Source organism: Cynoglossus semilaevis, chromosome 18 (genome assembly GCF_000523025.1).
Source record: "Cynoglossus semilaevis isolate Cse_v1.0 chromosome 18, Cse_v1.0, whole genome shotgun sequence".
Taxonomy (NCBI): Eukaryota; Metazoa; Chordata; class Actinopteri; order Pleuronectiformes; family Cynoglossidae; genus Cynoglossus; species Cynoglossus semilaevis.
The window spans coordinates 12,974,362-12,989,285 of record NC_024324.1 but is presented as its reverse complement, the minus strand read 5'-3'; the positions used below and the strand labels follow the sequence as shown (position 1 = coordinate 12,989,285).

Genomic DNA, 14,924 nt, shown 5'->3' with positions numbered 1-14,924 from the left:
TAGAAGCTGTAGATTTACATGGTGCAGAGCGTTTCAGTTCAGGTCAGGTGATCCAAACCCCCCCGCAGTAGTGTGTCAGTTGAGTCCATTTGTGTGTCTGAATCTGACCAGAGAGATAATACTGCTCCATCTGAATTGGTTTTAAGGCACAGAAGTCCCTGAGTACAAAGACAATCTCCTAACACTCCTCTAGTAATAACATTGTGTTTTGGCCCAGACTGAATGATTTCATCAGCAGCAGCGGCCTGATTGGATGCACCATCGTCCTGCCGTCTATATGGCAAAACTCGTCTTTTTTACATCTCTGAATATTTAACGTGGGTGAGCCTGAGCTGAGAAGAGGCTGAGACAGGAGTGGGTCCTGAATGCAGCTCGGCTGGAGGGGCTGCGGCTGTTTGTGTCGTCATGACTGGTCGCACAACAGGAAACATACTGTTTTGAATTGTGCATCATGTAGAGATGGAGCCTGATGAGTCACAGGGGATCAGTGGGTGATCAAAAAAGTCACAAAAGTCTTTGTGGTTCATTTCCTTTATGTAAATGAAATGGATGGGGGGGTCGATACTAGTCATCTCTGTGTTTAAAACAACTGCCACTCACAGTTAGCTGATGGATTCTATTTGTTTAGTTCAAAATTTAAAAGAAAATTGATCAGGTTGGCAGAGGAAACACGGGGGTGGACTGTGGACTAGTCACTTCCTGTTTGGAGTGCATCAGTCCTACTCATTAAGCCTATGGTGGTCTCGCTAACTTTTATACCTCTGTAAAGGATCTTGACCTCCCCCGTCTCCCTCTCTCTCCTCTGTTCCTCCCTCTGTGTCTTGTCACGCAGCTGAATCACATGACCCCTGGCCTCAGCACCGCTGTATCCTCCGATGTGCCTGGACATCAATAATAAACGATGCAAACTCACAGTTCAGTTGTCATGCAGCAGGCAAAACTTTCGATGCAGAAATAGATTTTCTTCCGCTGCAGGTGGAAGTGAAAATGTCCTCTCACGCAAATGAGCTAAATCTGCAAATATGGACCATTTAGATGCAGGAAGGTGTGTGCAGGCAATTGGAACCTGATTGGATTGTTTCAGGCTACAAATCAACAGGACGCTCTGTTTTCTCAGGCGCTGCAGTGGCACAGAGACAGTCTGTTACCACTGCATAGGTTTTTAGATGCAGACATATTAGCAGAGGTCTGTTTTGATGGAGGTAAGAGGCTAATGACGGAGACAGATGACTGGGGTTGGTGCTCGAGGCTGGAGCATCACGGCGGCTACAATTATGACCCCCGGTCTTTTTCCAGTCTGCTGACTCTGCGGCCCCTCCCTCGTCCAAGGCTGCAGTGCTGACAAAAAATCATTTCTGTGAACTTCATCACAGTCTTTTTTTTATGTTTGTTCGTTTGGGTTTTTTTTTTGTTTCTCTACATTCACTCAGTCACTCACCCTCTTTGTCTTTCTGTGTCTGACTTTGTCTCCTCACTGCACACGACATGGTAGTATGATGAGCACATTGTGGACATCCTAAATTGTCCCCTGACAGTAAGTGCACCCTTGATTAGCACCCTCTCTAGTTTGCATCCTAGACGACCATAGTTAGTGCATTTAGTCTTCCCTTTTTTTTAAGATTGATTTCTCCATTGGGATGGCTTCTATGATATATACCGCCCCCTGGCTGAACACTGTTTTGGTTTCTGCCTGTTTCATTTATTTATTTATTTATCCCCCCCACGAAGAACACATTTATTGGTCATATTGCCTCCCTCTCGCTCTCATTTCTTCTGTTTGTTCTCTCACCGTCTCTTCTGCCTATAAACATATTTATAACACTGGCCTTTTCCTTCTTCCTCTACAGGAGATGGCCCACATTCTCGCCCAGAAACAGCTGCGCTCCATCATTCTCACTGTGAGTCCAAATCTTCTTCCCTCCATTTTTTCTCTCTGTTTTTTTCTTCTGCTGCTCCACTGTTATATTTTCCCTAATTTGTTTTTCTGAATCTCTGTCTCGCCTTTATGACCTCAATACTCATCTCCTTCCCCCGACACCTCTGTGGCGCTCCTGCTCCTGCTCCTGCTCCTCCCTCTCCCTCTGTCCCCCCTTCTCTCCTCCATCCATCTTTCCTTCCTGCTGTGCAGAATGTGATCCGGAGCACGATACCCATCAACGATGAGATGGCCCACCAGCTGTACGTGCTGCAGGTGCTGACCTTCAACCTGCTGGAAGACCGCATGATGACAAAGATGGACCCTCAGGACCAGGTGGGGACTCTGGACAAGGAGGGAGACTTTTGGGATTTTTTTTTTTTTAAGATGTCGGAGTTGTTAACTGAGGGGAAAATGCTGAAAATGTGGAAAAGTCAGTTGTAAGTACAGTGGGGCTTCAAGATACCAGTCTAATCTGTTTTACAACGACACTCATATGTCGATTGCATTTTCCCAGTAAAAATATCTGTAAACCAATTCATTAGTTCCAACTCCCCAGAAATATACTATTAATTAATTTAATTATCCCCCCATCTAGACATCAATAGCAACAATATAAAAAAAGAATTGATTATATAAAATAATTATAATTAAATGGTTATGAAAATGGGTAAAATAACCCATCGAGGGACAGAGATGTCGGGGCCATTAAAGTAGGAGAAGGGCCGGGAGTGAGGACATGTTTAAGGTGATTGTTTAGTGAGTTAGTTATCATCAGTGAACTGAGCTCCATATATATTCATCACTGTATAAATAAAGTGACTAATTTGATTTGAAAACAAATGACCAAATTCACGGTGCATTTGACATCGGTGTTTTCACCATAAATATTTAACAAACTTGATTTATTTCATTCTAACATATAAGTCTAACCCTGGTGGTAAATACAAGCAGATCCAGAGTGTTTGCTGTCAGAACAGGTTCCTCCTCCCCAGCAGGACTCCTCAGTCTGCTATACTGTACTGTAGCCACTGGCCGTAAACATTTATTAATCTTTCAGTCCAAAGCCCTGGGGCCGTTCTGGCCTGGTGTGGACAGATTTCTACAAAGAAAGTATTGTTGTATTTTTATTTATTTATTTTTTTACTACAAGTACTATGAAGTATGAGTACACTTGTCCAGAGTGCCCCAGGGCACTGTAAGTCTGCAGACAGTAAAGATGAGGTGGAGGAATCCTGAAGTTTATTTGGTAGTAAATGAGGGGAAAGAAAAGAGAGAAACATGAGCAGCAGTTCACGTGACCGTCTCTGCTCCCTCAGGCTCAGAGAGACATCATCTTCGAGCTGCGGAGAATCGCTTTCGACGTGGAGTGTGAGCCCAACAACAGTGGCAGCATGGAGAAACGCAAGTCCATGTACACCCGCGACTACAAGAAGCTGGGCTTCATTGTGAGTGTGAATTAAAGGCGAGGACAGAAATGATGACTCCTCTTAAAACACACATACACACACACACACACACAGGACTCCAGACTGGGATCAGACAGGCAAACATAAACCAGCCTGTCCTCAGGGGACAGGTGTTAATTGGACATGGTTGTCCTTCACATCAACATCAGCACATTAAAGTGTGTGTGTGAACGTGGCGGGGCATGAAAATGTTCTCCTTCTTCCCATCTTGTCATACTGAGTTCATCCTCCAGTTGTTTTAAACCCCTGTCCCCTTGTGGTGTGTGAACATGTATGTGTGTATGCTAGCCTGCTCTAACTATAGCATTGGTCGAACACCAAAGTCACTGCAGTGTGTTCAGTGAAGATAAAGCATCTTGGACATCGTCCTCTGCAGTAGTGTGGACCAGTCCAACACCCCCAGCCTCAGCCCGTCTCCCCCTGCTGGACTTGGAGGAGATCTGTCACTGCTGAGCTTCACAGAGCTGTTGTGTTCCTAAAATAGCTGTTGTTGCACAGAGTGGAATATCTGTCACTGGTCCATATAAAATAAGATATGCATGTGTCTGAGTGCCTGTTCCTGATGACATTTATACCAGTGTTCTCCTCTTTTATCTGAGCATTTGCTTCTTCTCCTCCTCCTCTTCCTCCTCCACCTGCTTCTATTCCTGTTCCTGCATTCATTTTCCAACATCCTGTCTCCCCTTCCATTCCTCAGGTACACAGAAGCCACTGATGTTCTGTGCTCACGTAGCCGTGCTTTTAGACTTAGTACTTTAGTACTAATACTGCAGTACTTACCGTCATAATAAAACTGTGTTTTACTGTTTCCTTTTTTAACTGTTTTATTCACATTTGGCCAATAGTATTGTTAGCTGACTATTGTTTTAGTTCTTTAATCTAAAGAGCAGAGAAATAAACATTTTTATTCTGAGAGAATCGTGTTTGGCGAAGATGTGGAACGCAGTTCCTAAAAGAGGCCTTGGTTAGTGTCTGATGAAAAGCCAAATTTTAGATCTAATTACCTGCATCGTCCAGGATTAGTAATCAGTTGATTTAATTGTCAACATCCTTAGATACGTATCTGAAACAGGCACCGATATTGTAATTTTTATTCTGAGGGCTAACTCTACCGCCCCTTCAGTAAATGGTACCAAAATCTGTGATTGGCTTAGAAGAAAGGCATGGATGTGAGCTTCATCTTGTCATGATATCCTAACTGTTAACACATGTTTTAACAGAAAGAACAGCATCTGGTGATAGCACCACCCTGTGTGTTGTAATGTTAAAAACTGCAGTACTTGTCCCTCTCTCATCTGTCTGTCTTCGTCTCTCAGAACCACGTGAATCCAGCTGTGGACTTCACCCAGATTCCTCCAGGAATGTTGGCTCTCGACAACATGCTGTACTTCGCCAGACATCACCAGGACGCGTACATCCGGGTATGAATACACAGAAAGTATCACACTGGTACAAATGTGTACCAATCAACTCTGTTTCTTCTGTCCTGTTTATCGTGCGTGGCCTGAGACAGAATGATAGTGGACAGATTTTACACTCAAATGTCCACTCTCTTAATCACATTTATTTGAGGAATGAAAAAGAAAAAAGAAAATATTTGGGCGTTTGCCCGACAACTCTGGTGTCTGGATTTGAGATTGTGAAGAGAGTTGTTTTTATTATTGCAGCCTCAGCTCTGTCACTTGACCAGAGGGAGGCTTACATTTCCCAGATTAAACTCTTGTGAGCCAGACTGATTGGGAGAACGTTGGTCTAATTTAGGAAACACTGCAGACATCCACTTAATTAGCAGAGCAAAGTCGTCATCTGAAAATCTCACCTGTTAATCAGACCGCCCCGGGGTGTTGATGATTTAATTAATAACTCTCTTTTTTTACCATTATGGTAATAATGTGTCTCCATGAGTACCAACCATCATGAGACATAAGTCCCAGGGCAAAAAGAACTGTGAAGGAGACGAAGACACGTGTTGTCACCTGGAGTGAAAAGACTTTCCACTGGAATGTTTTTACAAAAAATAGAGTTCTCTGCTGGGAAACTGTTGCAGCAGTGTTGACCTCTCATTTGTGTTGATTTCCAGATCGTCCTGGAGAACAGCAGTCGAGAAGACAAGCACGAGTGTCCGTTTGGCCGCAGCAGCATCGAGCTGACCAAGATGCTGTGTGAGATCCTCAAAGTGGGCGAGCTCCGTAAGTCCTTCCTCTTTCAGCTTGTCTTCAAAACAAACACTTAGAGTAGATCCTGTCCTGTGTACATTATTTAGTGACCCCCCCCCACCCCACACCATACTGATGTGCCGTTCTCACTTGTTTTTATGCTTTTAAATGTGCGAGTGGGTCTCAGTGGGACTCCAGACTGACCCCCCGCCATGACTAGTGTGGGCGACAGGGATAAAAGGAGTGAGGAGTTGGTTCATTAAAACACTAAAAAATGTCTGTCATTCCTCATAGGAAAACTGGACTTGGCCTCAGTGTTCCACTAAGGTTTAAATATTTACTCAGTTAATTAAAGTGTCACCTTTGGATTTTAATTTTGACATCACTCCAAACCGCCGTCACATTTTAATCTTGCCCGCCCCAGGGGTGCTGGCACCACACTTTGGAATCCCTGTCCTAGATTATGACTTTACCAGTGTGTTAGCATAGATGAGTGACATCGGTGCTTATGTACAGTAAGTAAGTACGGTGTTACATCACTCTCTACATCAGAACTGAATTCTGATGTTTTTGCGAGGATCTTCTGTCTTTTGGTGAAAATTACTACCAAGATGTGATTTACGTACGTCGCCACCGATACAAATTCTGCTCTTTTTTTGGACTTTTTGAAAACCATCCAGTTCCATGATGGTAAATTTAACCCTCTGTACTTTTTTTTTTCACCATTCTGTTATGACACTGAAATTTCCCCACAGACCAGGAAGCATCAGTTGAATCATGGCTGTGACCTTGACTCACAGCTCCGGGCCGCTCTGGTCCCAGCGGTCCATGTATAATGTCACTGTTGCCACTGTTGGAGCTGCTATTAATAGGCCTGATGTGATATAGTGTATATGTTGTGATGCAGTAAATGGGAGAACAGGTATAAATTGTTATGGTGAACCTGTGTACAGATCCTCCCACAGCACTGGTGGGGACACCTGCTCTATACATGTCAGGGTTCCTGCAGAAGTAGGTCGAGCCTCCGCACGTACTGTAGTAACAGCAGGTACATGTAACGTAAAGGTAAAGAAGGACCGTGTGTTGATATATTTGTACTGACTCTGCCCCAAATCCTCACACTTTCATCCATCTCCGCTGCAGCTTCCAGTAAATATTTGCACAAGCTCACAGTCACTAAGCATTAAAGTCTCATATGTCCCGCAGTAGTCGTAATCCGCACTGCGTCTTTCCTCCATTGTGCCCAGCTAAACGCATTTTCATGCACGCCCCATTAGCCCCTGCACTGAATTAACACACGCTAATGAATATGAGAGCGGGATGGATGGGACATGGGCCGGGCAGGTGTTGTAAATGCCTCATGAAAAATGGTCGGTCATTAGAGGGGATTGTACGTGTGCGATGTTAGGTCCGTGAGCGTGCACGTCCCTGGGGGGAGCGGGCGAAGGAATGAGTCTGAGCTCAGCACCGCCCGCCGTTACTGGCTTGACCTTTCGGCAGAGAAACAATGAAATACCTGACACTAATGAGGATGTTGCGGGGAGTGTCTGAGGCTCTGAAACGTTTTATCAGTGTTGATAGCCTGGTATTTGAGTCAGAGTATTATTAGAAACTGTAGTGCATTATTTTTTCCCCCTAACTGAAAATATAGCACTGGCATTTAAACAGGTTCTTTTTCTTCACTTCCACAATTTCGCCTCAGCCAATCGCCAGATAAAGGGCAGAATTTCTTTTGTTTTTTTTTTATGATTTCTTGCAGGATGCTGTCAGTCAGTCAGACTCTAGTTCAGATATGACATATTTACAACCCAATAACATTGACTTGGTCTAATCTATTTCATTAAATCAAACAAAACACATTAGCTGTAGTATCAACTGTTTTATATTGTTAGTTCTCGACTAATTAATCAATTAACCTATTGTTACAGGGCTACATCAGGATAAAACAATGTTATAATGTTCAGTTAAGTTCACATCATTTTGATTTAGTCTTTGTTCCTATTTAGTCACTGGAACTGTGTAAAATTTAGGGTTTTTTTATACGAAGATATCAACTTCAATCGACTAAATTTAAATTAGATTCATCTTAGAAAACTAAGTCGTTGACTAAGTCAGAAAATTGACTATTTTAACGCAGGTCAGGTAAACCAAGTCAGTTCAGTTCTCTGCCAGCGGCTCCGTCGCCGTTTTAGATGAACAAAGTTTTTTCCTCATTCACATCGTTGTCACTTTGAGAAATTCTCTTTCATCCAAATGTTATTATGCACAGTCCGTCTGCAGGGAAGAGCTGAGGGAGCTTTTTTTAGTTGAATCAGCTGTCAGTGCCGTTCAATCTTACATAATTCAAATCTGTAACCGTATGTCACTCTGCCCCACGCTTACCCTCTTCCATTTATTCTCAGCTCTTTTATTTTCCCTTTTCCACTCGCATTTGTTGATTCCCTGCATTAGATTTTAAAAGATTAATTACCCCCCTCCCTCACTGCCTGTGATGCGGCTGGAACATGGGGCTTAATGGAATCCTCATCTGAGATATGACTTCCCTGACTCTCCTCCTTAAGTCACCAAATGAAATATTTATGAAGTTATTTAAAGAGGTGCAGGCGTTCGGAGTGATGGTCTCGTCTGGTAATTCATGGTCTGACGTCTTGTTGCTCAGATAAAGAGTCAGGGCTTCACCATGTGGGCTTGAAATAAATCACATGCCAGTGCAGGCTGGTCACATGATCACCTTACATTTGTACACCGCCCCTCCATTACTGACCAATCAGCCCAGGTCAGAACAAAAGGCCATGTTCAGCACCATGGACAGTTCTGTTTACGAACTATTTAGAATTATATTGGAGGATACATTTATATATATACAGTATATATATACTGTATGTATATATATATATATTATAAATAAATATTATCTTATGAAGGTGAAGGGCTAACCCCGTTTATGTAAATACAATTGCAATGTGATTTTAAATATTCAAAACCTTAAGGACAGATCCGTTGTGTTCTCCAGTATAAATATTTATTGTCGTTCATGGTGTTTCCTATATTATTTAAGAGCACATCAGAGAGGATCGAATGTAAATATGCCGTCATTACCCTGAGCTGAACCTGAGCACAGACGCTGTTCCCAGGTCACAGTTTGTCTCCGTTAATCGCTCTTCACAGTCTCCCTCTCTGAGCCCTGTGTAAAGAGGATGAAGTGGAGTGGAGCAAAAACACCGAGTGTAAAATCTCAAGTGTGGCTCAAGTCGTGACACCGACGTCTGTTTGTTGTTCAGCAGCCTCTTTACACACTCGTCACTTTTGGCCCCGTGTTTAAGACACAAAGCATTGGTTTGGATTTGTTTCTCTCTGTAGCCTTAGGCGTACATCGAATTGCAGTCCGCAAATAACAAAAAAGTCGGCAGATGTTTTGCTCCAAATTCCCTCTAAAAAGTCAGGGCGTCCTTGATGTTGATGTTTGTCAGACTCCGTTCCCCTGACACTTCTCAGCAGCCTTTATAATGGATTAAGGCAGTGTGATAGATGGAATACAGGCTGCTTAATGGCAGGCCTGCCACTCTCATTTAAATCAAACTACTACGGACTAATAAACAAATCAGTTTCATTTATATTGTCACCCGGATGGGGGAATCAGAGCACGTGGCAACAATGTTTGACACTAAATATAGAAAACCGTGTAAATATTGATTTACCCTAAAGAATGTTTATGTTTAAAATTGCAAATGAGATTTATGTGCATAAATAGGCTGCAGGGCATGTAAGTGTGTTTAAAAAACAAAACAAAAAAAGATCTCAGGGTGAATTTGAGGAAACTGAGCCGTGACTGATATTAATTCTTTTCTAAGGTATAATGTTTCCTATCCAACCCTGGGCAGCTGTGATTCAATCACCTGCATCAGGCAACATGAAGAAGATTCGTATTGCATTGGTGAGAATGTAAGACAAGTGTTGAAATCGTGTTAAATCTGTTGGAGAGCTTTGATGGATTCATGGCTGGTCCGTCTGCAGGCGGCGTTGACTGTAGACCAGGGCGTTTGTACAGCATCTGTCGTTCACTTTCTATGAAACGGTGATGCACATTTCCATCACAGTAAAAGTACTGTGGAACAAAAGCACAACAAAAGTGTTATTATGTTTGACCTATAATGTTTATTTCCACAAACTGTTATGTCTTAGTATTGATGTATTTATACATATTTATTTAGTTTGCAGTAGAACCTTAAGTTGCTAATTTGGCCATTTCTTTCATCGGGCAAAAGAAGAAAAGACTAAAAAGGTTTTGGTTGAGGGTTTTTTTTTGTGTGTTCTGGTCATTCATCAGTTATCAAACTACAGGTTTAATCTTTCAGATGCTGGCATGAATGTTGGGTTTGGTGTTTAGGTGATAATTTATTTGTCTCAATTGTCTCTCATTGGTTGAGACAATTGACGAGGCTAACCCCAAGTCATTAATAATCAATAATCTCATAAACAACAGTTTTGAACTGTCACTCAAAATAATGAAAAAATGCTAAAAGTTTAGCATTTGTTGATTTTTATGTTGAGACAGTAATGTTATATGTAGTTTTTTTATATACATAAAATTATCAGTACTCTCAGACTTAAACCAAAAACAGTCTTAGTCGGCACTTCTCCCACTCTGGTGCCGTGGTCCTTCTGCTGCAGCACAGTCATTCTGCTAACTCACGCAGGAAAGACATTCTTTGCATTTCTGTGTACCTGCTGCCCTGGCATCCTGCTAACACGCAGGCCAGCAGTGACTTAGCTGAAAAATTACTGCTGACACCGTTGGCGTTTTTACAGTACAAACACACACACACACTGGTGTTTATAACTTTGTTCAAAAACTTTTAAATACCTCCCTTGAACCTTGAGTGTAGCCTTGACCCTAACCTCCACCGTCGCCTGTTGTGACGACTTGGCCAAATGGCCTCTCTTTCCAAATGTGTCCTCACACCGTCAGGTGTTCAGCTCCAGCCGGTTCTCACAGGTATATAAATACACCGGCACACACTCCCCGCTGTCACAGTCGGCCGTCAGGGCATGCTGCTATTGTAATTAGACTGAGGATGACACATTTCACTGTGCATTCATCATGTGCTGTAGCTGCAAGGTGTTTCAGAGGGCTGTTTCAAACATTTCACACACACACACACACACACACACAGTGAACCTTGACAGATGTCAGGGTGGCATTCAGCCCACACGTCTCTCATCTTTCACTCATACACAAAGGAGCTTAAACTGGCACACAGCTGCATACAGACACAAACAGTGTTTTGTTTTTTTTTCCTGCACATGCTTAGTCACCTCACTCGTGCCCGGGACTCGTCTGTGCCGTGGCCAGTTGAGTAATTAGCTCCCTGTTGACGTCACCGTGCCCCCAGAGAGCCCACGACCGACAGACTCGGAGTGGAGCATGAAGGGCGACAGCTGCCCCCCCACCCACGCCCACCACTTCTCCCCCCCTTCCGCCCTGTCACACTAGTCCCCAGCGTCTGTGTTAAAATTAAAAAAAGTTACACACCTACCCAGTGAAGATTACAGCAAAGGCTAACGTTAGCTCAGCTACACGCTAAAGCATGAAGGACAGAGCTGCCTGTTGTTTATAATGATAGATACCAACTACAGGTTCATCTGTACTGCTGATTTTAATCTACACGTAGGAAACACTGCTGTGTGTAAACTCGGTGGCGTGCATTTAATTTCATGCTGCAAAAGCTGAAAAATTGTTGGGAAATAATGCTGTAATAAAGTGAATTGACAAAACTTTAATCTAATTATTCTCAAGCCAACATCTGCCGGTACCAGATGCTCTCATGTGACTTTTTCACCCTCGTTAAATATTGTGCCAGTGAAGAAACTGAGATTGACGTTTCTCCTCCACATTTTTTCCCTTCCGACAAATGTAAAGTGACCAAATAAAGACGTGGTGAAGTGACATTAGTTCCCAGGCTGCTGGACTTCAGTGGACTTATCCTGATGCCACATCATTTCTCTGTTCTCTTTATCGTTTTGTAAAAGTCCATGTGGCCGATGTGGACATATGGTCCGGGACAATTTAAACTGGTCATCACAGTGTCCTGTTACCACATCATGGGCTGCGCCCGCTTTGAACATCTGGCCACACAGATGGACGAAAGGCTTTCAGGACAAAGAGAAGTAATTGTAGCTGGTGTTCTGTCCGTTTGGACCTGGTGCCGTGGACCAGTGTTCTCAGTCCAAACAAGCCATAAATTCTGACTTAGATTGAGAGGCAGTTCATATCCACCCCGCTGCCACGTCGTTCAGCTACAGGCAGGAGTCGTGTGTGTGTCTGTGTGTGTGTGTGTGAGACTTTGTGACTCATCCATCATTGTGTCGTTCTCCTCATGCTCTTGATGTGTCCACTTGTCCACACGACCTCTACGACCAGAATAGGACGCCTGTGGGAAATGGCTGTAACTCAAAAACAAGTTTTAACACGACCGGTTTCGGCTGGTTGAATCCAGTGAGTCTTTTACTGTTTATGGAAAGTGCTTCGTGTAGCCTTTGGTAGTTCTGAATATCCAAGTTAGTTGTGGCCTAGTTGTCAGAGGATTGCAGGTTTGATTCCCAGCTGTGACAGGGCAGTGGTGTGCACCGTAAACATCCACAGTCCGTGGAGCAGTGAAATGCAACCCGCTGCTCCTGTGTAGTGAAGTGCAGAGGAAGTAATCAGTCGTGTGTGTGTGTGTGTGTGTATCAGCAGCATCTGTTATCATCAAGAAGCATGAATTAGTACCCAATGTCATTTGTTGTAGTTTTTTCTATTACATTTGAGCATTGACTGATTGTGTTTAATGTAGGACACTCAAATTATTATTAGAATTATTTAAAAAAATATTCTGAAGTAAAATTAATTCATTATTAATTGTAAGTAATCACAATTTAATTAAAAAAAATCAGATAAAAAATTCATAAACCAATATTCCTTAGAGTTTTCTGTATATTGCTGGAGCAGAAAGACATAAACGCAGCAGATAGACGTGTGTGTTTCACACTTGTTTTTATTTTTGACCATTTGAAATGATGGAATTATTCATTCAAAATGTCTAAAATATAAAAGCCAGACACTGAACTAATGTTTTTGGTCTGCTATTTTCACATTTGGAGTACTTTTACAGAGATCCAAATGAATACCTAAGGCGTAGTAAAATACACAGTAGTACGGTCTGCTGGTACTACTTTGATCTGTTCACTTCAGTGCCTTTTGAGATGGAGATGACAGTAACGATGAAGTACTGACTCCCAGGCTGTTTACATCCAACACCATCAAACACTTCAGACAAACTCCTGCAGGGGTAAATGAAAAATGTGACTCGTCCTAAAATCTACACTGTTAAAATATAACCAGTGAAAAGTACAATACACCATGTTGTGTTGGAGTTGAGTTTCCAGGACAAATTCTTCCTGTACTGAATTGTATCTGTTTGATGAGATAGACCATTATTTAAACTTCCTACCGTACCATAATATACGCGGTGCTGTGCAGTAACTAAAAATAATAAGCATGCAAACATGGACAAACCTGCCTACTAACACTGAGGACAACAAGAACACAAACACAGCAGAAATGTAAAGTAAACACAAAAAGTAGGTGAACAACGGCAAATAAAACCAAGGCAGTAAAAGAGAGAACGCAGGTAAAATAAGGTAAAAAGACAAAAAGTACAGGTAAATAAAACCAAGATAGTGAAAATACACACAGGTAAAATTGAATACGAGATGACTTTTACAAGCTTTTTTTTTAGTTTTTTACTGTGGGTCAAAGTTAAAACAAACACTATAAATGTCAACTCTTGGTCTAAATCAATTGCAACATGTGTATCTGGCCATCAACAACTGATTTTTTTTTTCCCCTCCTCATCACTGTGAAGCCCCAGGACCTGCTGAGCCCCGTGAGAGCTAATAAAACTGTCTACAGCTCAGCAGGTTCAGGAAAACCTCCGGAAGAAGAAATTTCTGCAGAGCCACACGGGGCGGCTCACTGTCCGTGTCTCCCAAATAAGCCTTGACATGTAATTCCACTCACCTTGCCGAGTCAGGGAGCTCTCCATCAGTAAACAGTCCATTTAGCTCGGAGGTCGCGCCAAACTTTAAACTTCACAACAACTTTGGTGAAGTTGGTGGAAAAAAAGGGTGGTTTTGACTGAGGAAGAAGAAGAAGTTTTGTCTTAATTCATCCTCTGTGAACTCCCCCTCTGTTCCCACCCCTGAGTACTCCTCACCCTTGGCCCAGCAGCCAGTCAGCGTCTGTTTTGACTCACCTCCTTAGTGTTCTGATTGACTGCCGGCACTGGTGGTACCACATCTCTCCAGGTTTTACCACCTCGCCCTCCTCTTAATCTCCCGTCCGTCGCTCTGAATCAATGCCCAGGTCGTCTGCGGTCATCACTGATTACGCTGTGAAGTTTCCACTGCTGTCTGACCACCGCCATCCAATTCCGTTGGCCGCTCATGGTGATCAATTTCCCCAGCCATGTTCTCTTTAACGAACGACTTGACGGCCGCGTCACAGTGAGAGGAACGGGGGGACAAATTTAGATCCAACAAATGTCAAGCTCGGTTACCTCACGTCCTGGTTAATGTGGTTTGGTCGCTGCCTTTCTCTCTCTCCTTTCATTGGCATTTCAGACACACCTGAACAGAAGTAGCAGGGATTGAAATGACTGTGACATTACAAAATGAGAAATCTCACTCTAATCTGGTTGGAGAAGTCTTCGCTGGTCCAGATCTGTCTCCGAGGAACAATTTGTGGTTAAAGTAAAACGAAGTAAAAACTTTTCCTGGAACTGCTCATATATTTAATACAGCGTCCTTTATAATAACGTCTTAGAGTACGCCATCTCTCTAATTGTCTATTGCAGTTATTTAATTTCTTTTTACAGTCTTAAAAAATTCCGCTCTGTTACCTGCTGAAAAATTGATTCATTATTTTAAATTACCTCGGTGTTTTTTTTTTTTTTTTTACAATCTGACACAATCTTGATTTACTGTATCTCTCTTCTACTGAAGCCCTGGACTTGGGGCCTGACCTGGACAAGAGCAGACATAAAATGTAAAATCAATATTTGGAACTGAGTCTCAGCTTGGCTTTTCTTTTGATTCAGTCACTTGAGATCAGACCTAAAATCCTGGGTCTTAAACTTTTCCTCCGTAACTTTGGCTTGAAAATATGGGAGATAAATACTTGAAAATGGACTTCAACTCAAGTCTTTTTTTTTTCCAATTCTGACCCCTGGATCAGACAGTAAAACAAATCCAGAAATGTTTGTTTTTTTCTATGTTAAATATTCTGTCAACACAGTTTTGATTCTCCCTTTCTCATTGGTTCATATCACTTCATATCAATCCTAG

General features: G+C 42.5%; 1 protein-coding gene across 1 annotated transcript in view; it reads left to right on the top strand.

The window, feature by feature from the left end:
- Positions 1–14,924, top strand: part of elmo1 (engulfment and cell motility 1 (ced-12 homolog, C. elegans)) — a 51,347-nt gene that overhangs the window by 10,466 nt on the left and 25,957 nt on the right. Inside the window, exons 10-14 of the mRNA XM_008331980.3 lie at positions 1,848–1,898; positions 2,129–2,251; positions 3,235–3,363; positions 4,701–4,805; positions 5,465–5,573. Of these exons, the coding sequence (XP_008330202.1) occupies positions 1,848–1,898; positions 2,129–2,251; positions 3,235–3,363; positions 4,701–4,805; positions 5,465–5,573 (517 nt within the window). The remainder of the gene's footprint in view (positions 1–1,847; positions 1,899–2,128; positions 2,252–3,234; positions 3,364–4,700; positions 4,806–5,464; positions 5,574–14,924) is intronic.